Consider the following 25,872-nt stretch of genomic DNA (forward strand, 5'->3'; position numbering starts at 1 on the left):
CCTTGAATCACTGCATCATTACAGATTTCATATAATTTTCCTGTGTTCCTTCTGCAATAGAACATCCGTGGAATTTCAGAGATTCTGGTACACCATGATGTTACGGTTTTTGTTTCCTGTGTTCTTAGGCTGGCCTCTAACCATCTGGTTGTATCTAGGCTTGACTGTTTAAGTATATGTATTAATGAAATTACACACTTTGGAAGAGTCAAAAATTATTAGTATCATCAAAATACAATCATTTTAAAGACAGGCATTCTAACTTTATATGATTTTTCCATGGTTATTAAGAATTCAATATATACTACATATTTTATTATGAAATATTATTATATGTCTTCAGTCAAAATTCTTTGTGTCTCTAGGATTAACATATAAAGTTAACTATATATTAATAAACATGTGTAGTCCTCTCCACTCTTCAAAACTTTCTGATTTCTCTGTGCATGAAGCTTTCTGACTGTACCTGAGTAAAGCACATTCATCTTTAAAGTATGCTGTGTTTTTCGCATGTGTTAGACTCTAAGGTTCACAGTCTTAATGATTTTGCATTTTCACGTGGACTTTTAATAGGTTAAAAGTTTTAGGAATTGATAATCTTTGGAGAAGAATATAAATTTCACGATGCTTTTTTTACATTACAATTTTTTAAATATTCTTTTTATTATTATCATTTAGTACAATTTATTCAAATTGTATCATGGCTGTGGTCCCCTCTCTCATCTCTTTCCAATCCCACGCTCCTTCCAACTTCTCCCCCTATGCCTCTCCCCTACTCCACAGATGGGAGGGTCCTCCTCACCTTCTGTTTGACCCTAGCCTAGCACTATATTTTATACAAGTATTCCTCCTATTGTTGCACACATATTATTACAGTTTTCTACCTTCTCTCTTACAGCAATCATCTGTCTATCTATCATCTATATCACGTATCTAGTACACCCATATACACACAGACACTTGGTTTGAAAATCTGTTATTTCTTCCAAACACACATGGTTCAAAAATTGTTCAACACAAAGTTTTAAAGTCAAAGGTAATCCTATTTTAAAAATGGGATAACCAGAAAATTATTTGTAGGGGAATATAGAATGTCAGAGAAACACTTAAAGAAATGCTCAACACCCCTAGTCATCAGGAAGATGCAAACCAAAGTGACCCTGAGATTTTCCCTTATACCCATCAGAGTGGCTAAGATAAAAAACTCAAGTAACAATACATGCTTGTGGTCACCCTCAGTTACAGACTGAGCTTGAGGGCAGCCAAGCTATTTGAGACCCTGTCTCAGAAAGAAGGAAGGAAGGAAGGAAGGTAAGAAAGGAAAAAAGGAAGGAAGGAAGGAAAAAAGAAAGGAGGAAAGAAAGAAAGAAGGAAAGAAAGCAGGTAAATTAGTGCTCAATGATGAACAGAGCAAGTAGCAGAAGAGAGGATGTACTCGGCTATAGGCTTAGCAGGAGCTGGGCACAGCATCCTGGCTGGCACAGTGTGGGGGTCTTAGGCAGATTCAGTAGTACCCAGTGCAGGGTGAGCACATGGTGTGTCCACTGCTCTATCTATCTTTCAGTCTGTCCTTCTGAATTTTTGAGTAGATTTATTTTATTTATCTTTGGGTGTGGGGGTATGCATGCCTGGCAAAGACTAGAAGAGGGTAAGAGATACCCAAGAGCTAAAGGTGATTGTGAGCCACCTGATAAAGGTGCTGGGAGTCCATCCCAGTCCTCTGCAAGAGCAGCAGGTGTCTTAACCACTGAGCCATCTTCAGGCCAGTTCTCTGGCTTTTGGTGGGACAAGAAGTTGGAAACAAACATGAAGCCCAGTGTGATCTGGAGCTCACATCCTCCATCAGCTTCCTGTCCTGGAATTACAAGCCTGTGCCTTCATGCCCACCAGCCTCTTTCTTGGATGGTTTCAGGCCCTCATTTTGTGTCCCAGGACACTGATGAGAGATAACAGTTAACCTGACTTTAACCACATGTCCCTGAGGCCGTACAGACAGAGTGTTTCTCCAGGGTGTGTTCTTTTGTTTTCAGAGACTACTCTGAAATGCATACATTTAAATACATTCATAAGATTTCTCTCTAGTGTGAATTCTTATATGTACTACGAGATGACTGTTCTGTGCAAAGGCTTTACCACATTGGTTACATTCATAAGGTTTCTCACCAGTGTGTGTCCTTTTATGTATTAGGAGGGCGCTGTTATTTGCAAAGGCTTTACCACATTCGTGACATTCATAAGGTTTCTCTCCAGTATGTGTTCTTTAATCTAGTAATAGAGTACAATTATTTGCATAGGCTTTACCACAATGGTTACATTCATAAGGTTTCTCTCCAGTATGTGTCCTTTTATGTCTTAGGAGATGACTGTTATATACAAAGGCTTTACCACATTGATTACATTCATAAGGTTTTTCTCCAGTGTGAGTTCTTTTATGTATCAGCAGAGAACTGTACCGTGCAAAGGCTTTACCACAATGAGTACATTCATGAGATTTCTCTCCAGTATGGGTTCTTTTATGTTTTAGGAGCCAACTCTTGTTTGCAAAGGCTTCATCACATTGATTACATTTGTGGGATTTCTGTCCAACATGAATTCTTTCATACATTTTAAGATCACTATTATATGCACAGTGTTTACCATATTGGTTAAATTCATAGAGCTCCTCACCAGTATGCATTCTTTTATATGTATGGCGATTACTGTGATGTGCAAAGGCTTCAGCACATTGAATATCGTCAGAGGGTTTCTCTCCACTATGACTGTTTTCATACCTGCAAAAATAATTGCCATATAAGAAAGCTTTACCACACTTATTACACTGATCAATCTTTTTCTCCATGTCAATTAATTTTTCAATTTGGTGTAAAGGTACGGAGGAATTGAGGTTTCATCACTTTTTACATTCACGGTGTTCTCCTTTACTATGGGTTGTTTTGCATATTTGCAAATACCTGTAAAAATATTTGTTGCCTGGCTTACATTTATATTAGATTTATCTTCTAGAAGATGGTTCAGCACATATTTATTAAAAATTACAAGATCTCAGAGCTAAAACACACTGACTGGCTTCATAATTTACCCATACTATGTGCTGTGCTAAATTTGCAAAGATAACTGGGACAAAGAGAAGAATTTCCACATTCTTAAAACTTGTATTTTCTGCTGTACGAGTTTCTAAGTATTCCTAATGAGGTTGAATAACCAATTAATTGATGTTGGGGTATATTGTGTGTAAGTGTGTCAGTATATGTGAATGATGATTCCTGAGCCAGTAGAGAGAGCTAAGTCCTGGTCAGATCTTAGTACTGTTCTTTCTATGGCCCATCATCTGTCATATATTTTGCAAATATTTCACCTTTTTTACTTGTCTATTGGAAATAATAAAGAGCTAACGACTGATAGCAGGGCACAAAATGGGGGGCAGAACTTCTGAGAGAGGTTTGCTAGAAAGAAGAGAGTAAAAAACAGGTGATTCACAGCAAGACACTGAGGTTAACATAGACATGAACTGAAACAAAGAGGTAGAGTTGGCCTTGTAGCAGGACACCATGCTAGGTTTTTTTTTTTTATAAGGGAGATAGAGGGTTTGTGATCTGCCCAACTAAATTGCCTAAGCTTTATTGAAATACCTCTGTGTCATTATTTGTACTGCTGGCAGGTATGAATGTCTCATATAAAGCATAACAGGTATAACTGTTTAAAAATCTACTCAAAATGGGGACTATTATATCTTTTAGTTGTTCTAGGAGGTACATTGCTTCTTTCAATAGCCACATGCTAACATGATTTGTATTTAATGTTATCTATGATATACCTATTAAAAGAAGAATAATAAATGACATGGTTTCATGTTGCATTCACACATTTGATTTCTGTTCATCATAGACATGTGCTATAGGGATTATGGTTTTCCACAACATTCTTGACTCTATAAAATTGCCCTTATCAAAAAACTTAGCAATATTACTACAAGTATATGAGTAACCCTAGCTTTAGTATGGACTATTTGCTGAGTATGTTTTGGACATACTTTCATCACCTATTTTCTGAATACCTTTTGCAATAACTGAGTTGTAAGAGACTAAACAAACTGCAGTTCTACTGCGTAGCTCTAATGCGGGTATGATTTAAATGGATCTTGGGTAAGGTATAGTTTCCTTATGTTCTTTCTTAGAGGGGTGCCTTGCAAACACACATCAAATACCTAACATGAATGTACTTAGTTTGGTAACAAGATAGTAATCATCAATATATACATTTAAAGCAGTTCATTTACACTGTTCTTTTTCTTTCAAACTTCTAGGACATATTAAAATTTTCTCAAAACCATATCCAAATCAGTTTACACATGAAAGTTACCTTGCGTATCTTCTAGAACTTTGACAATGGTCTTCAATATTCTGATCTTCCCAATTGTTGCCTAAGAAAGTACCAGGAAATGTATTATTTATTATTGAAAATAAGGCAAAATTCAGGTCATGATCTATGGTCAATCAAAGAACCATTTACCTCATTCTTCCTCATCGTCAAGAGAAATTATAGAAGTGCATCAATAACGAATAAGGAGTTTCCCCCATATTTTAATAAGCAAAGAAAATTCACTGCCATACCTATAGCAGTGAGGTTCCTGTAAGTCTCCAGCATCACATCTTTGTAGAGATTCCTCTGGGAAGAATCCAGCAAAGCCCACTCTTCTCGAGTAAAGTTCACATGCACATGATTGTATGTCAAAGCATTTTAAAATAGTGACACAAGTGCACAATAGAAAACATTAAACTGACAACACTGGAAATGTATACTTCATGTACAACATAGTCACATAACTCTGTTTTTTCCCACTTATTTTCTGACATGCAAGTGCTGATATATTCACCAACTCCTTTTAGAAGGAAACTGAAAAGTGAGGTTTACCTCTCTAATTTCTTCATCCCTTAATAGGATGTAGACTTGCAGGAGAAATGCCAATAAACAGACATGAAGAAAGCGAGAGAATAAAGTGATGATAAACAGTAATGAGCCTACATCAGAGACATGGTATAAACAAGTCCTAACTATAATAACAAAAGGTAAGCTGGGTGTATTTTCTCATGCCTTTTATTCCTGAAACACTCAAGAGACTGTCACAGGTGTATCACATAGAATTGCATGCTAGACTGGTCTAAGCAATAAGTTCCAGGACAGTCAGGGGTATATAATAAGAATCTGAAAATTCTGCAAAATTTAATCAATCAAACAAAAAAGATAGAGATCTTTCTCAAGTTTTTACAAAGATTTATACATTCTCTCCAGTTTTGTATACATGTCTAGAAACCTGAAATGCCTCATTTTAAACTGTAACATTCATTCAATATTTCTAAAATGAAACATATGTTTGAACAATTACAAAGAGACAGATGAAAATATGAGCAATGTAAATGTTGATCACTGAGAGGCAACATAAGGAGCTGGAGCTATGGCTCAGTGGTTAGGAACACTGTGTGTTCTTTCAGAGGACCCAGGTTCAATAACTAGCACCCACATGACAGCTCATAGCTCTCTGAAACACCAATTCAATCAATCTGACACCCTTACACCAATGCATACGAAGTTAAATTAAATTATTAGAAATAAATAAATAAATGTTAGTTCCTTTTATTGTGGAGTTGGTGGTGTTACTGTGATTCGTTGCTTGTTTTCTTTTTTTTCGTTGTGAAGTTATCTGTATCCTCTGTTTTCTTGAAGTCCTAGCTAGAGCAATAAAACACCTGATTCTCCAGCTGTACGACAGAGCAATAGTAATAAAAACTGCATGGTACTGACATAGAATGGTGGATCAATGGAACCAAATGGAAGATGCAGAAATAAATCTACACACCTACAGATACTTGATTTTTGATAAAGAAGCCAAAATAATACAATGGAAAGAGGACAACATCTTCAACAAATGGTGGCAGTCTAACTGGATGTCTACATGTAGAAAAAATGCAAATAAATCCATATTTATCACCCTGCACAAAACTAAAGCCCAAGTGGATCAATGATTCAACATAAAAACAGACACACTAAATTGATTAGAAGAAAAAGTGGGGAAGAGCCTAGAACTCATTGGCACAGGAGAGTACTTCCTGAACAGAGCACCAACAGCACAGGCTCTAAGATCAACAATCAATAAATGGGCTCTTATGAAACTGAAAAGCTTCTGTAAAGCAAAGAACACGGTATCAGAACAAAACGACAGCCTTCAGACTGGGAAAGGATCTTCACCACCTCTATATCTGACAGAGGGCTAATATCCAGAATATATAAAGAACTAAAGAGGTGGAAAAGCAACAAATCAAGTAATCCAATTAAAAATGGGGTATATAGCTAAAGAGAGAATTCTCTGTAAAGTAATATAGAATGGCATAGAAACACTTAAAGAAATGCTTAACAGCCATAGTCATCAGAAAGATGCAAATCTAAATGACCCTGAGATTTCGCCTTACACACATCAGAATAGGTAAGATCAAAACTCAGGTGACAGTACTGACAACACCTGCTGGAGAGGATGTGGAGAAAGGTAAACCATCCTGTATTGCTGGTGGGAATGTAAACATGTATTACCACTTTGGAAATCAATCTGCACTTTCTCAGACAATTAGGAATAGCACTAACTCAAGATCCAGCTATACCACTCCTAGGCATATAACCAAAATATGCTCAAGTACACAACAAGGAAATTTGTTCAACCATGTTCATAGCAGCTTCATTTGTAATAGCCAGACCCTGGAAAAAACCCAGATGTCCCCCAATGGAAGAATGATACAGAAATTATGGCACAATTGCACAATGGAATACTACTCCGCAATTACAAGGAAATTTGAAATTTGCAGGCAAATTGTGGGATCTAGACAAGATCATCCTGAGTGAAGTATCCCAGAAGCAGAATGACACATACAGTATATGCTCACTTATAAGTGGATACTAGGCATAAAATATAAGATAAACATACTACAACCCATATAACTAAAGCTAAGCAAGAAGGAAGACCCTGTGTAAGATGATCAATTCTCACTCAGAAAGACAAATTAGATGGACATTGGAAGAAGGAGAAAACAGGAAACTGGACCAGAGCCTATCACAGAGGGCCTCTGAAAGACTCTTAACCAAATTTTGGGCAGAGTGCAGGGAATGCTATGAAAGAGGGGGGAGATAATAGAACCTGGAGAGGACACGTGCTCCACAAGGAGAGCAACAGATCCAAAATATCTGGGCATAGGGGTCTTTTCTGAGACTGGATACTCCAACCAAGTACCATTCATGGATATAACATAGAACCTCTACCCAGATATAGCCCATGGCAGCTCAGTATCCAAGTGGGTTCCCTAATATCCAAGAGGAATAGGGACTGTCTCTGAGATGAAGTCAGTGTTGGGCTCTTTAACCACACCACCCTCAGGGGGAGCAGCCTTGCCAGGTTACAGAGGAGAACAATGCAGCCAGTCCTGATGAGACCTGATAAGCTAAGGTCAGATAGAAATCCACTTTCCTATCAGTGGACTTAGAGAGGGGAATGGGCGAAGAGGAGGGAGTGAGGGTGGGATTGGGAGAGAATGAAGGAGGGGGCTACAGCTGGGATCCAAAGTGAATAAACTGTAATTGATATAAAAAAAATCAAGATTTAAATAAATAAATAAAATAGGCAACATAGGGCATAAGAGATGCCTCAGCAGTGAAGAGGTCTTGTTGGTCTTGCAAATATTTGGGCCTGATTGCCAGTACTTACATAGGTAGGGATCAGAAACCATGCTGTAGGTGGGTTATGGGTGACAAAAGTCCACAAAGAAACCTTGTAATCAAACTCCAGAGACAAGAATGAAAGATGCAAATCTAACTTTATTATCTAATATAACTGCCTTTAAATGACTGAAAGCCTAATCACACCATTCCATGCTAGCTTCAATTAACAGTAATAATCAAATAGTTTGGTACAACTGTCAGAAAATGTGAGAGTTGTGGGGTGGCAAGTTCTTTAGGAGATTTCCATAAAGAAGGGAAAAGCATCATCATCTTAGCCTTGGATCCCTCTGAGATTTCACTAGTGAGCCAGGCGTCCCTACTAGATCAATATTATGTGCACTGAGTTCCTGAAGCTTCACTCGCCATTCCCTATGGGCCTCCTAAAGGCTTACCTTGATTTAGCCCTCCCATAGGAGCTCACACCTATCCATTATTCCAATTTCATGAGTTCTGGGCCATCTTCTGATTACTGTGAGGAACAGGCACACATGAGGTACTTATTCATATATATATATATATATATATATATATATATGAATATATATTCATATATATATGTGTGTGTGTGTGTGAGTGCAAAATAGTCTTATTCATTCAAAAAATTTCAGAACAAGCATAAAAAGTACTGCAATCATACATTTCTAAAAGTTCAAGCAATATTAATGTCATAATGAAGATCAATAAAAGAGCATATGTTTGACACGTATAATACCTACATTCCAGGCCTATCACATAATAACATTACAATGAAAGAAAAAGGCCAGGCATGTGGGACCACAACTAATCCCAACACTCTAGAGACATTTTAAAGTGGATTTATAAGTTGAGGCCTGCCTGGTCTACACACATACTTACAGTACAGACAGGACTACTAAAAGGAACTTTGATTTAAACAAACAAACAAACACCACAAAACAAAATAAAATAAAACAAAACAAGGCCTATATACCCTAAGGAAAAAGAAGCAGTCATTAAAAGTATCCCAAACAAAATAAAAATGTTCCGATCTAGAGTGTTTTGGCACAGAATTCTAACACAATTTCAAAGAAAAGCTAGTACATATACTCCTTAAACTATTCCACAAAATACAAATAAAAGGAAAATTGCTAAAATCATTCCATTGGATCAAAGTCACCCTGATAACTGTATAGCATAAAGACACAACAGAAAAAGCATTTCAGACCAATCTCCTTTGTGAAAGTGATGTAAAAATATTCAATATAATATTCACAAACCAAATCTAAAAGCACAGCAATAACGCCACCCACCAAGAGAAAGTAGCCTTCATCTCAGTGATGCTGAAGAAACTGAGGATGGAAGGGGTGGCTCCATTTTGTTTCTCAGACTCTGTCTTAAGTTGACTGACCTTGGAGTGACTTGACCCCCACCTTTGGGATCTGAAAAGGGCCACATAGCTCTCCACCCTGCAGGTTGTCATAAGTGCCACAAAATGTGTTAATGATGGGTCCTCAGTGTCAGGTATCATAAATGCCATAGAATGTGTTCATGCTGGGTCCTCGTTGTCAGGTATCATAAATGCCACAGAATGTGTTAATAGGTCCTCCACTCCACCCAGCAGGTTGTCATACAGATATCTTAGATATCTGTCAGTTTGGCCAGGTGGCTTGGAACAATTTGCCTAAAGGACATTTCAATCACTGAACCCTCCCCACCCACCCAAAACTTTCCCTTCCCTGTAACTGCAAGGTTTGGAATTCACTGCTCACTATTTTTCCCTTTAAAAATTTTGCCTTCGTGAGACTCGAGGCCTCACTTTCTAACCTGCTGTATCATGGGAGATTGGTGGCCCTAGCTTAAGTTTGAATAAAGATCCTCATATTATTTGCAACAGACTCAACTCCTAGTGGTCTTTTGGGGTCTCTCAAATTGGGCACAACAATGCAGGGATTGTTCAACATATGAAAATCCATCAATTTAATCCATCTTATAAACAAACCGATAGGGGAAAAAAACACGATCATCTCATTAGATGGTGAAAAGGCCTTGAAGAAAATCCAACATCCCATTCATGTTAAAAGATTTACAGGGATCAGGGACACAGAATTTAAACCTAAACATAATAAAGGCAACACAGCAAGCCTATAGCCTGCATCTGAATAAATGGAAAGAAAGTTAAAGCAATTCCACCAAATTCCTAGACAGAGCAATAAGACAATGGAACGTGATCAATGAGATAGAAATTGGAAAGGAAGAAGTCAAAGTATCACTATACGATGACGATATACTAGCATACATAAGTAAATCAATAAATTCTACAAGAGAACACCTACAGTTGACAAAAACTTTCCACAAAGCAGCTCGGAACAAAATTTACTAAAAAAATCAGTAGCCCTTCTATATACAAAAATTACATGGGCTTAGAATGAAATTAGAAAATCAAGATCCTGAACAATAGCCCCAAACAATATAAAATATTTTGGTATATCTTTAACCAAGCAAGTGAAGCCCTGCATCACTAGAACTTCAAATTCCTGAAGAAGTAAATTGAAGACGGTATCAGAAGAGAGTAAGATCTCCCAAATTCATGGATCATACAATTATTATTGTAAAAAAAAATGGCCATATAACCAAATGCAATCTACAGATTCAAAGCAATTCCTAACAAAATTCTAACAGAATTATTTATAGACTTTGAAAGAGCAACCATTAACTTCATAGGAAAAAAGAAATGCAATATAGCTAAAACAATTTTGTACTATAAAAGAACTTTTGAGGTTATCAAACTCCATAATTTCAAGCTATAATACAAAACAATTGTAATAAAAATTGCATGGTATTGGCATAGAAACTGACAGTTTGATCAATGGAATCAAATTAAAGACAGAGAAATAAACACATGTTCCTACAGAAATTTGATATTTGATGAAGAAGCCAAAAAGATACAATGGAAAGAAGCTTATGGAACAATTGGTGTTTCTCTAACTTGATATCTGCATGCAGAAGAATGCAAATGCAGCTATATTTATCACCCTGCAGAAAGTTCAAGTCCAAAAACTGTAACATAAAACACAATAGAAGAGAGAGTGGAGAATAGCCTTGATATAGAATTTGTACAGAGACACGTGTGTGAATCATACACTGACAGCTCAGACACTAAGATTAACAATTAACAAAAGGGACACATGAAAGTGAAAAGCATCTAGAAGGCAAACAATACTATCAATAAGACAAATGGCAGCACACAGACTGGGAGAGGACCTTCACCAGTCCTACAGCTGCTTGAAGAATAATATCCTTAAAGAAATTAACAAATTAGACACAATGGAACCAAATAACCCAATTAAACAATGGCATATAAAGCTAAACAGAGAACTCTAAGCAGAGGAAGTGCTAATGGCTGAGAAGCACTTAAAGAAATATTCAGTGTCCATAATCATCAAGGAAATGCAAATCAAAGGATTCTTCATTTCAATTTTACACTTGTCAAATGGCTCAGATCATGAAACTCAAGTGACAGAATATGGTGTTGATGAATGTGGAGTAAGGAGAACACACCTCCAGTGCTGGTGAGAATGAAAACTTGAACAAACACTTAGGAAATCCATCTAGATGTTTCTCAAAAGAAAAATTAGAATAGACCTATGTCAATACCTATATGCCTCAATAGCTATACTACTGAGGGGAACATATTCAAAAGATGATGTACCATACCACAAGGACACTTGCTCAACTATGTTCACAGCAGATTTATTTGTAATAAAGAGAAACTGGAAACAACCTAGACATCCTTCTCCTGAAGAATGGATAAAGAAAATGTGATACAGTTACACAATGGAATACCAATTAGCTATTAATAGCAAAGACTTTATGCAATCAGCAAGAGAATGGATGGAACTAGGAAAGATTTTTCTAAGCGAGATAATCCAGACCCAGAAAGACCCACATGGTACCTACTCACTTATAAGTGGAAATTAATCATAAAGTACAGGATAATCATGGAACAATCCACAGACCCAGTGAAAGGAGCAGAAAGGGAGGATGTAGGAAACTCACTCTGAAGACAAAATAAGATAAGTATCTGAATTAAATGGAGGGAAGGAATAGGGTGGAAGAGGGAATGGATAGGGTAATGGGGATGGGTATCAGGTATGGGGAGAGTAGAATGATGAGGGAACAAGGAGAGAAAATAGAAATCAGGGTGGGTGAGTTTCTGGGTCATGGGAGGCTTCTGGGAGTTTATGGGAGTGGCCCTAGATGAGAAGCCCAAGCAGCATGGGATAAGGAGCCTGAAGTTGCCAAATGAGAAATATAATATGCTCTGCAAAATCTCAAATTCAAGATGTGGGTAAAAATCAATTCAGAATAGTTTTGATATGTACAAATAACAAATTTCAGGCCCATCAGGCAATAATATATTAAAAAAACAAAACAACACTACAAAGACAGGCATGTGGGCCCACATATAACCCTAGCACTCCAGATCAAGATTCAGTTGGATCTCTAAGTCTAAGGCTTGCTTGATTTACATACCTACTTACAGGACACATAAGACAACAGAGAGATACTTATTCTTCAAAAACAAAAACAATAAAATTAATAAAATAAAACAACAGTGACAATAACACCTTAGAAAATGGGAACAGTCATTAGAAGTCTGCCAAACACACACACACACACACACACACACACACACACACACACAGGCACTGGGCAAGATGATTTTAGCACAGAATCATACCCGATTTTCAAAGAAGAGTTAATACCAATACTCATCAAAATTTTTCACAAAATACAGACAGAAGGAACATTACCAAACTCATTCTGATGGCAAAGTCACCCTGATACCTAAACCACACAAGGACTCAACAAAGGACAAGAATTTCAGACCAATCTCACTTACAAACATTGACACAGATATATCCAAAAAAACACAAACCAAATACAAGAATACATCAAAGATATACGCGATGAACAGGCTTCATCTCAGGGATACAGCAATGGTTCTGCATATGATAATCCATCAATGTATTCCACCATATAAACAAATTGAAAGAATAAAATCACATGATCAGTTCATTACAGGAGAAAAAGCCTTTGACAAAATCCAACACACCTTCCTGTTAAAATACTTGGAAAGGAAGAATTCAAAGTATCACTATTCACAGAGGATTTAATAGTATACATAAGTGACCCAAGAAATTCCTCCAGAGAATTCTTACAGTTGATATACACTTCCCATAAAGTGTCTTGGAACACAATTGATTAAAAAGATTATTAGCCCTTCTGTATACAAAAGAAAAAATGGGCTGAGAATAAAATTTGGGAAACATCCTGAACAGTAGCCACCAAGAATATAAAATATTTTGTTGTAACTCTAACCAAGCAAGTGAACGACCTCTATGACTAGAATTTCAGGTCTTTAAAGAAACTGAGGAAGATATCAGAAGATGGAAAGATCTCCCAAAATCATGGAAAAGCAGAATTAACATAGTAAAACAGGATTCTTAACAAATGCAATCTACAAATTCAATCCCATTTCCTACCAACATTTCAACACAATTATTTCCAGACCTTGAAAGAGAAAACATTAACTTCATATGGAAAAATAAAACACCCTTGATAGCAGACCAATTCTATGCAATTGAAATAAAGACATATAAATAAACCCACACTCCTACTGGAACTTTATTTTCAACAAACAAGCCAAACCCATACAATGGAAAAAAACACAGTATCTTCAACAAATGGTGGTAGTATAACTAAATATCATGTAGAAAAGTGCAAATAGACCCCCTTTGTATTACCCTGAAGTCCAAGTAGATCAAAGACCTTAACATAAAACCATAGATTCTAAATTATTTAGAAGACATGGTGTAGAAAAGTCTGGAACTCACTAACACAGGAGACAATAGAAAAACAACAGCACAGGCTCTAAGATCAACAACTAATAAATGGGATCTCAAGAAACTGAAAAGCATCTGTAAGTCAAAGGACACTACCAATAGAACACAAAAGCAGGCAACAGATTGGGAAAATATCTTCACTAACCCTACATAAGAAAGAGAACTAATATCTAAGCTATACAAAGAACTTAATAAATTAAATACCAACAAATCAAAAAATGCAATTTAAAAATGGGGTTCAGAGCTAAACTGCAACTTCAACAGAGGAACCTTGAATGGTTTAGAGGCACTTAAAGAAATGATCAAAGTCCTTACCCATCAGAGAAGTAGAAATCAAAATGACTCTAAGATTCCATCATACACCACTTAGATCAAAAACTCAAGTGACAACGCATGCTGGTGAGGATGTGGAAAAAATGGAACCAATAATAGAGGCAACCTGAGACCCAGTTTACACCAGAGAGCCGGCTAATGAAATTGTAAATATTCTTTTGCTGTGCTTGTAGAAAAGAGCCTACACATGCCTGTTATCTGAGAGGATCCACCCAGCAGCCAAAGAAGACAGATGCTGGAACTTGCAAGTAAGCATGGGGTGGACTTCCAAGGGTCTTATGAAAATACTGGGGAAAAGATGGAAGAAACTGTTCAGGACAGGATGTCACAAGAAGACCAACAAAGACAAGTAACCCAGACCCAAGGGAAACTTACAGGAAATGAGATATCAGCTAAGGAGCAAACATTGTCTGGACCTAGGCCTCTTGAACTCATATGCACTATGGTGCCTTGGTCCATGTGGGTTGAGTGGCAACTGGAGGGGGATATTTTCTAATATTAACTGTATTGCCTGGTTTTAGGTCACCTCCCTCTGTTGGGGCTGCTTTGCCTGGCCTCAGTGGATGAGGATATGCTCAGTCCTGATGTGACTTGATGTATTTTGGAGGGATGAAACAAGAAAGGAGGACTTCCCTTTTCTGGGAGGAGAGAGAGAAGGTAAAGAGAAGGGTGATGGTGGACTAAGAACAGAGGAAGGAAGGATCACCCTGGGGATTTAAAATTAAAATATAAAATATTTATTTAATTTAATACACTCAGAGGGAGGGACAGCAGGATTGGGAGGGGCCATGGGAGCGGGCTGCAACTGGGATACAAAGTGAATAGACTGTAATCAATTAAAAGAAAAAAAGAAAAGAAATTACTACACTTTTCAAAAAATCCAGAGACATACTGGCAACATGGCCTTGACCAGCATATAAGACTGGTCAAAATAAACACCCAAAAGTGTCATCAAGTTTTCACATATCTGTCATGGCCTAAGAACACATAGTCACATTACACACATATAACATGCTTTTATGAAATAAATATCATTGTTTTTACATTGTCTAGCACCTGTAGATATCTCTCTTACAAGGCAGAACTTCAGCATGATTTGCCATATAGTAACAAATGAGAACATAAAGAAACATATAACTTCAAATAATACATACATACGAATATGTATGTATGTATTCTTTTAAGCATTTTAGTACTAACAATTTTAAAATATTTTGACAAAACAGAACACAGTGGGGGTATATCTTCCATCCTTGGACTTGTACTCAAAAGGCTGACACATGAGAATCAAGATTTCAAGTGAAGCCTTGACTAATTACTAACATCCAAGACATATTTGAAAACAAAGATCTTAGAAGGAATCAGTCCCCAATTATTAATTCTTCCTTTCTTAATTTCTTAGAACATGAGCAGAATAAGAGAGATCTAGGGACAAATTACCACACAAATGAACTCTAGCTTAATTTTCCATGGAGTTTATTTTCCACTGAAATCCTATGACATCCACTTTTTCTGTATGCACTACACTCAACATTATGACCTTCCAGGCCATACAGGAAGAGCCAGTTAAGCTCTGAACTTTTGTCTTCTCAAGACCTGATATTTTCCACATTCCTCAAAGAAGACATTCTCAGGTCAGTCCAGGAGCAAAGTCAGTTTTGGCATACCTTTTTTCCTCTTAACTTGCTACTGTACTGCTGTGATTGAATTCCTTAACCATAAACATCTCAGGTTATCAGTGGGATTACTTGTTTGGTCCTCTCAGATCACAGACCATCATTTTGGAGGCCAAAGACAGAAACTCAAGTTTCAAGAAAAGTAAGGCAAAAATATGCCAAATATTGTTTCTTGCCTTGCTCTCTTGTTTCTTTATAGTCTCATGCTCAGCTAGCTTTCTTATCCAGCACAGGGCCACTTGCTTAGGGATATTGCCACCCTTAATGGGTAGAAATCATCACTCAACACAATCTCTCACTTACATAGAAACCAGCCCTTTTTATCATTAGTTTATTTCTTTTTTTCACTTTATATCTTGGTTGCATCTCCTCTCCATCTCTCCTCCTGGTGTCACCTTCCCACCCTCTTCCCAATTCCTCCTTCCCTTCTTCTCTGGAAAGGGAAGCCTCCACATACCAGTTCTCAGCACATCAAGTTGCATACAAACTAAATGCATTTTCTTCCACTAAGGCCAGTGAAGGCAGCCCAGCTAGGGCAAATTGATTCATAAACAGGCAACTGTGTCCATGTTACAGTGAACAATTTCAAATGCTAGGTGACCAACATGGAGACAAAGCTCCCCATCAGCTAGATATGTGTAGGGTGTATTTTTTTGGATGGTGGCAACCAGCAATTTTATGATGCCATGCTGCCAACTGAATTTAGCATGTGAAAAAAAAAACCCTCAGAATTCTCAGCAGGATTAAGAAGAGATGTTACACACAGACAAAATATGATGTCTGTACTGACTGTATAGCAAAAATAATGAAGATTGTGCACAATATTTGTGAAAGAATAAAGTAAAAATGCCAAGAACATAAGCCAAACAATCTAGTCAAATATCCATCGAGATACCTAAGGAAACCCAACCAAGAAAAAAAAATGTGAAGCAGAACCATGTTAACTATGATTGTATACATATAAAAATTAAATAAACGCAAATGTCACAACTCCCATGAAAATAACTCAAAGTGTTCAAATTACCCTCTAGGTACTACTGACCTGTTTTTTTTTTAAACATAGCCCACATGCTCTAGACATCTCTCTGTAAATGGAGGTCACCAGAAAGGTAGTCTATGGTGCTGCAGCCCCTCATGGCCCCCTAGTGATTGCAGGCAAACCCAATTCCCCTGATATTCATAAACAAAACAATGTTAAATAGTAATTTTATGCCTGTTTCCTACCACATCTATTACAGCACAAGATGTGAAATCTGACCCATCTAACTATATTATACCATGTGCACTTGAGACACATACGTTATTTACAACCTCCATGAAAATAACTCCAAACAAACCATATACTTAAATGTTAAATGGCAAGGTCAGAACTTGGAAAAGATACTAGAAACTTGGCCTCTCTGAGTTTGCATCCTACCAAAGACATTTCTACATTCAAGCCCCTGCTGCAAATACTTTGTGAACATGCAGCCCCAAAGTGTATATGGAGGCAGCCTCCTGAGCCCCAGTCTTCTCCAAGCAGTTCATTCATTTTGCTCTTCCATTTTACTAGCAAGAGTAAACTAACTTCACATTCCCAAGCTTGCAGCGCCATCTCCCACCCAACCCCTTGAAACATTTTCCTAATTATCAGTTAACTGGTAAAACTTGCTGTTACCTTAACCGAGGTGACTAAATTGTCAAAATATATCGCTTACAAAGCCCTGCATTACTATGGACAGAGGACACGCTTCTTTGTTGCTTTGTCACTTGAGCTCCGGACCACATATCGAGAGATATAAATTAAGGGCCTTGGATTCCAGACTGAATGTCTTGGAAAACACATAAAGGCCTTGAGCCCAGCGGCCTGGATCAGCACAGCCTCCAACAGAAACTTCTTTGTCTCACAACGTTAAAATCTGATTGGATGACCCCAGCACTCACCAAGGGTCCCTCTCCTTGTGGATTTAGCCCTTTAAATATACAATAACGCTTACCCCTGGGCACCGTTCAGATCCTGAACTGGCCGCCTCCCTGAGCTCAGAAAAATAAAGCTCTCATTTTAACCTTCTGTTCAGAAAAGAATTTTCACTGTTCCCAATCCGAATCCAATATAGTCGATATATCAGATGCCCCGCTGTGTTCAGGGCTAGGAAAAGGGACCTCTCCTGTGGCTGATTCTGACTGCCCGTTCACACACAGCCTCAGGAAGGATCCTACACAGCTGCTCCTGCTGTTCAGCCTCCTGATTCACCAGGTTGGGGGCAGAGGCTACACACTCACCATTTTGCGACTTTGGAAGTTGTCTGAAATCCCCGCAAAACACACAGCAGCAGCGTTCATACAAGAGCACACCAACAACTCGACCACACTCAGCTACAGAGCGAACATGCAGCTTGGCACCAGGGAGAACCCACCTCTTCCTCTGACTAGAGAGATGGAAGCATCTGATTGGCAAGTGAGTCTTGAGTGACAAGAGCACCTCCTTTAGGGTTAGAGTGTACTAAAGGGACAAGGCTTAGTGATTCCTAACCCACGCTTCCCTTTTAGTAACAAACCTTTTTCAGATCTGCAAAGATTTGCATTTCATCATCATTTGTGCCTGTCCTCCCCTAGCCTACTCTCTGTCCTCCAGCACTCAGGATGCAATTTCCTTCTACCTTCCAGAATCAAGGTCGATAGCTGCAAAACCATTACTCAACCTGTAGCAGAGTTAACTGTCTGTCCTACAGGTGGAAGGGTGCCAAGAATTTTAAGAATTAAAGGGAGATTTTAGAAAATGCAAGGAGATTTTTGTTCTGGAACATCATGCTGGGGTCAGGTAAACTGCAGCCACTTTTTCTCCTGGAAGATAAGAGACAACCCTGGAGGAAAAAAAAAAGGAGGAAAAATATAGCATTTTGGAGTTCCAAAATCACGTAAAACGTCTTCCTCGATAGGAAGATGAAGAAAACAGAAAGCTGTATTAGTGAAGGCTCTCTACATGAAAAGAACTGATAAAATAAATTTCTCTGTATGTATGTAGTTCTCAGGCAGGTGAGCCTCTGCCGCAATGCATCTTGGGACCATTGGTACTTCCCTGAGCCAGGAGCGCTCCAAAGTGGGAAAGGAACGGATAAAGGTCGATCTGTGACTAGAGGCTTTGTGTTTACATCCCCGTGGTGGGGGTCAGGGAGATGGCGGAACGTGGAGAGGTGGGGAAGGAGGGTGACCCCGGAGCCTCCACACCCTTAAGTCTGCTCTCGCAGGGCGGTGAGGAATCAAAGCCAGAAGTGGCGGACTTCAGTGATGGTGAGCCAATATCCAGACCGTTTTTCCCAGGTCAGCATCCTTCTTATCCCAAGCTGTTTGACAGAGTTCCACATCACACTCACACGCGGGGTGGCTGCAGGGTTCCCCAACTCCCTCCTCCTACCCACCGCCCGCTGTCCATTTGTCTGTCTGCTAGGAGTCCTGGAGCAACTCCTGCCTGGGGCAGAACCGCAGGCATGGGGATGGCGGGAGAGAGGAGCTTCCACCAAGCCTGCAAGCACCCTGTGGGAGATTGGTGCACCCCGACCTCACCCCTAACCCTCGGGGGTCTTGTTGTGCACTACCTTGTATAGGGTGTTCTGGCCCCCTCTCCTGGTTTGTGGATGCACAAGCAGGCAGAACACTATAAATAATGTGTAGTGTGCTGGGGGCTGAGTAGGTAAGGTGCTCTTTCATTAGCGGTTAGGTTGTTGGGAACTTAGCACACAAGGATCCTGCCACCTCTGCTGGCCTGAAAGCATATATTCATGCTGAGCAATGAATAGATAGTGCTTAGAGTGCTGGGCCTGAGTAAATAAGGTGCACTGTACTTAGTGGTTATGGTGCTGGGGACTTAGTTCATAAGGCTCTAGCCACAGCTGCTGTCCTGGACGCGTACAAACATGGGCAAAGAGAAAAAGTAAGAGGTGGAGGAAGGAAGAAAAGAAAGAAAGATGTATGTGTTTGTTTTGTTTTGTTACAGAAAATCAGCCAGCTGATTGAAACGTGGTACTATTTGGTGTTTATTTGTTGAACTTGAACCAACGTACACAGGAAAATGTTCAGGTATTCTGTAGTGATAAAAGGAATTAATGTTTTTCTGCATGGTGAATAAAATATTTTCAGCCAGAAGGAAGTTGTGGAACATGGCAAAGTAATACATTATATTTACACACTGTATCAAATAAAAATGATTTGATGAACCTTTTCAGAGGAAGCTTCTCATATTCAAGAACAAGAAACGTCCCTCTCTTAAAGCATTTTCTCGAGGCACCGACACTCTCCCAGTACCTAGGGGATTGACAATTTTGATTGCTCACCTCCTGCTGTCCTACGTGGAAATCATACACCATACCTAGTAAATGGGAATGAGAAGGGAAAGGGAAGGGATGGGATAGGGAAGAAAAGGAAAGGGAAAGAGAAGGGGAGGGATGGAAATGGAAGGGATGGGAAAGAGAAGAGAATAGAAAGGAAAAGGAATAGGAAGGGAAAGGGAAGGGAAGGAAAATGAAAGGAGAAGGGAAAGGTAAGAAATGGGAAAGGGAGGGGAAAGAAGAAGAAAGGGGAATGGAAGGGAAGAGAAGGGAAATGGAAGGAAAGGGGAAAGAAAAGGGAAGGGAACACAGGGAAGGGAAGTGAAGGAAAGAGAAAGGGAAGGGAAGGGAAATGGAAAGGAAAGGGATCAGAAGGGGAAAGGAAAAGGAAGGGAAATGAAAAAGAAGAGAAAAGAAAGAAAGGGAAGGGATTGCAGAATGGATGAGATGGAAAAGCAAAGTGAAGGAAAAGGAATAGGAAGGGGAAGGTAAGGGAGGGGACTGGTGGGAAGAGAAAGGGAAAGAAAGGAAGTTAAGGGAAAGGAAAGGAAGGAACAGAATGGGAATAAAAAGAACAATGATTTTAGCTCTGTGGTAGTGTACATGCTTAACATGGGTGAGGCACTGAATTCAATCATCAACACTGAAGGAAAAGGGGAGCAGTGCAAGGGTAAAATTGTACAACATGGGTTAATCTCAGGGTATGAATCAAAGTGGAAAATAAGCCAAACATTTTTAAATGTCTGATTCTATTTATATGCCAATCTACAAACAACAAAATCATACATACAGAAAGCAGATCTGTAAGCAGGAGAAAACAAGGACAAAACACACTGCAAAAGAGCATTATAGGGCATTTGTTTTGTTTTTCAAGACAGAACCTCTCTGTTTAGACTTGCATATCCTGGGATCTCTTTGTAGACCAGCCTGGCCTCGAACTCACAAAGATTTGACTGCAGATACCTCCCTGAGTGTTGGGATTACAGGCATGCACCACCATGGCCTACTTCATAAGAGTACTTTCTATAGGGAAGAAAATGTACAATATCTTGGTTGTGGTGGTGATTGTACTAGTTATATAATTGCTTAAAACCACTGAACTGTTTGCCCTATTTTTCACACAAAGTTTATGCTTGAATAAACCACAAAAATCGTACAAAAATATAACAGTAAAAAGTATACACTTCACACTTCAGATTAGAATGTATGCAACAGTCTGAGTTCCATTTAAAAAACCAAAGGAAAGAAAGAAATCTTCCCTTTGTTCATGTGGTCAGAGAATGGCCAAAGCCAAACACATTGTATCAGAAACTGTGGGTCAAAGTTGAAGGAACAAACTGGCCTTGAGCATTAAGATGGAAAGGGAGTGAGGGTGAAGATGCCTAAATGTGAGGTCAGAGCATGAGCAGAATGAGAAGAATGTCCACAGAAACCATCATAAACACAAGCACCATTGTACAAGCAAGTATTGTAGACCCTGTGTGGTGGCTTCCTAACATGGGTTCTTAGATCCAACAGGGATGGAAGTGAGGAAGGAGGATAAGAAATGAAGAAATAGCCTCAGTAGGGAGAGAAAACGAGTCATTATAAACAACAGCAAAAAAATAAAATAAACAAGATATGTGTGTGCAAAGCCTGATTTCTCACTGTTTGAGAAGACATGAAAAATGCAAATGCTAGATTTCTGGGCTGAAATCAGAAGTACTGAATTAGTTCACAGTTTTCAATGTACAGAGACAGAAATATACATATATGTGAAAATATGGATAAATATATCCTCTACCTCCACATGAAGAGAATCTGGGAATACTTATAACCCAACAGTGATAATGATGCTAGCAATGAGAAATTAGCCTCTGCTGGGAGAAAGCAGGGATCCCTAGAGGAATAGTTGATTACAGGGCCACACTTGGCATTTTGTGTAAGCAGCCCCATGTCAGAGGCTTAACACCACAAAGGAGAAGAAATGGGTGTGCATGTATGCCAGAAATACCATAGGTCAAAAAGTAATGATTCTCAAAGAATGAGTTCAATGAGTTCAACCTGAGTTCAATTCCCAGCAACCACATGGTGGCTCATAACCATCTATATCTGCTACCCTCTTCTGGCCTACAGGCATACATGCAGGCAGAACATTGTATAAATAATTAAAAAAATCTTAAAAAAAGACACTGGAGCCAGATGTATGAGCTCTCTTTGGTCCTATGACAAAACAATTTAAATATCGAAATGAATGGTCTGAATATTTATGTCCTCCCAAAATTTCTATATTGAAGTTCTAAGACCTAAAGTAACAGAACTGCATGAGATCTTTGGAAGGCACTCAGGTCTTAGAGGTGAAGTACTTATAAATAGGTTCATAACCTTATTAAAGAGATCCTATAAAATCATGTGGTCCTTTAGGCCACTGAGATTAAAGCGAGAACAGGACTGTAGAAAAGCATGCCCCCAGCTAGACCTCATATTTTAACTTTAGACTTTTCAGAGTTGACAACTGTGAAAACTAATGCCTTTGTTTATAAATCATTTGTCACAGTAGCCCCAGCAGACTGAAACAAACAACAATACAGTCTACTACAGAAGACACATGAATCATGAATCCATACTGATGTAAGTGTGGCAAATGCATTAACATTTTGATGAGAACCAACACATAGAGTGTCAAGGTACTCATAAGGGTGTAGGGTATTAACTCTGTAGCAGAAAAGCCTTGCAGATACTGATTACAAATAATCAAAGTAAAATTATGTACCATCTGACAAGACAGTGTGTGCCACTGTTGTGATATCCTTGCCTAAATATATATATTGTTCCATGAGAGCAAAGAGAGCTGAGAGACAATTTACAAAAATAACTAATCTGGGATATTAGCCATTTTGTACAGGATAAGCATGCTACAACCTATAGACCCAAATAAACTAAATAGCATGGAGGGGAAATAAAATAGACATCACAGACATGGGAAGAGGAGGAGGAAAGGAGGTAGATAAAAGAGGGGGTGAAGAGAGGAGCAGGAGGGGTTTCAAATGTGGAGATAAAGGTGAGGGCTAGGAGAGAAGGGAAATTGGTGTTGAAGCATCTCTGAGACAAGATGAATACCTGGAATTTTGGAGGTGCCTGGGAAGATATGGGGGTGACCCTGGATGAGACTCCTAGCAGCAGAGATATTGAGACTGAAGTAGACACATCCTGTAGCTAGAGGAGGGAGGGGACACCAACCAACTCTTAAAACTCTCACTCAAATTTGACCACCTACAAGATATGCAGGGATAAAAGATTGCACAGAGATTGAAGAAATGGCCAACCAATGACTGGCACAACTTGAGACCCAACCCATGGGAGAGACCCAACTTCTGATACTATTAATGATACTCTGCTATGCTTGTAGACAGGAGACCAACATAACTGTCATCTGAGAGGCTTCATCAAGCAGATAATGGAAAAGGTTGCAGAGACCAACAGCCAAACAAACATTAGGTAGAACTTAGGGAGTCTTGTGGACGAGTTAGAGAAAGGATTGAGGGAGATGGAGGGGTAGGATACCACAAGAAGACCTACATAGCCAGCTCACCTGGCTCACCTGGGACCATGGGGCGTCACAGAAACTGAACCACCAACAAAAGAACATTCCTGGACTAGTCCTTCCATTCTACACATATGAAACTGATGGGCTGCTTTTCCTCGAGTGGGTCCCCTAACAACTAGAACAGGGGCTGTCTCTGACTTGGACTCTATCACCTCCCTCTGGGTCCCATTTTCCTAGCAGGGCTGTCTTGTCTTGCCTCAGTGAAAGAGGACGTACTTAATCCTGATGTAACTTGATGTGCTAGGTTAGGTTGTTTAGGGGTGGGGTGTTATAGGGCAAGTGGGTTGGAGGGTGGCACTGGGAGGAGAGGAGGGAATGGGGTTGTGAGTGGGATGTAAAATGAACAAATAAATAAATTAATGAAGAATGCAGCCAGTTCGGATGAGACCGGATATGCTAGGGTCACATGGAAGGGGAGGAGGACCACCCCTATTCATGGACTTGGACAGAGGCATAGGAGGAGATGAGAGAAGGAGGGTGGGGTTGGGAGGGGAGGAGGGAGGAGGATACAACTGGGATACAAAGTGAATAAACTATAATTAATATTAAAATAAAATTTTAATTAAAAATATATATCTGACACTTAGTTATCAAAAGTGACAAGATCATGAAAAAGATGAGGGAACTGTTCCATACTGAAAGAGACTTAGGAGATAAAGAAACAATGCAACACTTAAATGTACCAGCTTTTTTCGACATTTGTGTGAGTAATAACATAGTCAATAAAACCTACATTAAATGGAATACTATGTCAGCGTGAATTTCCTATTTTGATAACTGCACTGTCATTATGTAGGACAACGTTCTTGTTTGTATAAAACTGACACTAAACCACTCAGAGTGACAGGACATAAGGTCAGCAGCTTCCTCTCAAAATGTCCAAAGTAAAACAGCAATTAACTGTGTACCATACTTGGAACTTTTTTCAAGTTTGTTATTGTTTCAAAATTGTTGTGGGGGAAGCTGGGCATGGTCTTTAACCCCCGCACTTGGGAGGCAGAGGAAGGGAGATCTCTCTAGGTTCAAAGCCAGCCTCATCTACATAGGGAATCCCAGGACAGCCAGGGCTCTATAGAGAGAATTTGTCTCAAAAACAAAACAAACAAACAAACAAAAACTAAACTAAACTAAATAAAATTGTTGTAGGGGGAAGAAAAATGTAAATAAAAAACTGAACAAAATTAAAAACAAAACTGATTCCAAAGACTAACAATCAGCAAAACACAACCTAAGCACCTCCAGAGACAAGGGGCTGCAGGGCTGGTAGCTAAAATTCCTTGCAAGTATAAAACTGGAATTATCCTGAAATAAAAGAGCTTTCTCAGCTCTACAGTAACCTTGTTATTACATCCCGTTTATCTATAAATAACAACACAAAGAAATAAAAATAAGAAAATAACCCTGTGTGAACCCTGTATACTCCTGGTTTGCAAGTCCATTAAAGTATAAACAGCAGTGTATTTGCCAAACTGTTCCTTATAGGAATATTCTGAAGAATAAAGAGAACAATCAAATCATGTGAAAGCCAGCAGTGTTTGGCTGGCTGTCTTTGATTTAAGAAACATTTCATTCTGGAACGCCGGCACATACATTCTGAAACAATGTTCCTAGAAATGTGCAAGGCTCCTGTCACCTTTCCCAGTACATTCATTAGACTGGGATGTCGAAGCTCCCCCACCCCACCTCACGCCCCGCAGAGGCTACTGGAACTGCTGCCCAGGGGCTGAGGCTGAGCCCAGAGAGGCGGAGGCGGAGCCCAGAGAGGCGGAGGCGGAGCCCGGAGGGCGGAGGCGGAGTCCGGGAAGAACGGAGGCGGAGCCCGGGGGAGCAGAGGCGGAGCCCAGGGGAGGAGGCGGAGACGGAGCCCAGAGAAGGAGGGAGGCGGAGCCCGGGGAGGGCGGAGGCGGATCCCTCAGGCGCCTGCCCCACAACCTTACCTGGCTTCTCCTGGTCTCAGCCTACCACAAGGAAGTAATCCATTAGCCGAAACACGACCGCCGCCACTGCGCCCAGGAAGAGGGTTCTGGTCGCCACCCTCGCCGCCGCCACCCACCAGGCCCAGGACAAGCTCAGCGTCTTTTCTTCAGCGACTGTAGCCATAGCAACGGCGCTTCCGTCACGCTTGACACTGGAGGCGCGCACTGCGCCTGCGCTGCGCCTCACGCCATCTCCTGCCCCGCCCCACCCGAGAGGGCTCAGCATTAGGTTTCCTCCAAGGACGCTGGGACCCACAGCTCGGGAAGAAGGTCGCCACCGAGGCCGAGCTCTTAGAGGCCAGCCTCTGCTTCAACGCCCCCCTCCCCATTCTTTATTCTCCTGGAGCAGGGTCTTTCCTTCCGCCTTCTCTCTCC

General features: G+C 39.7%; 1 protein-coding gene across 1 annotated transcript; it reads right to left on the minus strand.

Annotated features, from left to right (window-relative positions):
* Window positions 1–4,355: 4,355 nt before the first annotated feature.
* On the minus strand, window positions 4,356–25,621 carry LOC132650741 (zinc finger protein 431-like). Its single transcript, XM_060376073.1, has 3 exons — window positions 25,484–25,621; window positions 4,611–4,737; window positions 4,356–4,420 (listed from the first exon to the last, which is right to left on the minus strand). The coding sequence occupies exons 1-3, from the start codon at window positions 25,619–25,621 to the stop codon at window positions 4,356–4,358; spliced, it is 330 nt and encodes a 109-aa protein (XP_060232056.1).
* Between the last annotated feature and the right edge of the window lie 251 nt (window positions 25,622–25,872).

This window comes from Meriones unguiculatus (assembly GCF_030254825.1).
Source record: "Meriones unguiculatus strain TT.TT164.6M chromosome 13 unlocalized genomic scaffold, Bangor_MerUng_6.1 Chr13_unordered_Scaffold_33, whole genome shotgun sequence".
NCBI classification, from domain to species: Eukaryota; Metazoa; Chordata; class Mammalia; order Rodentia; family Muridae; genus Meriones; species Meriones unguiculatus.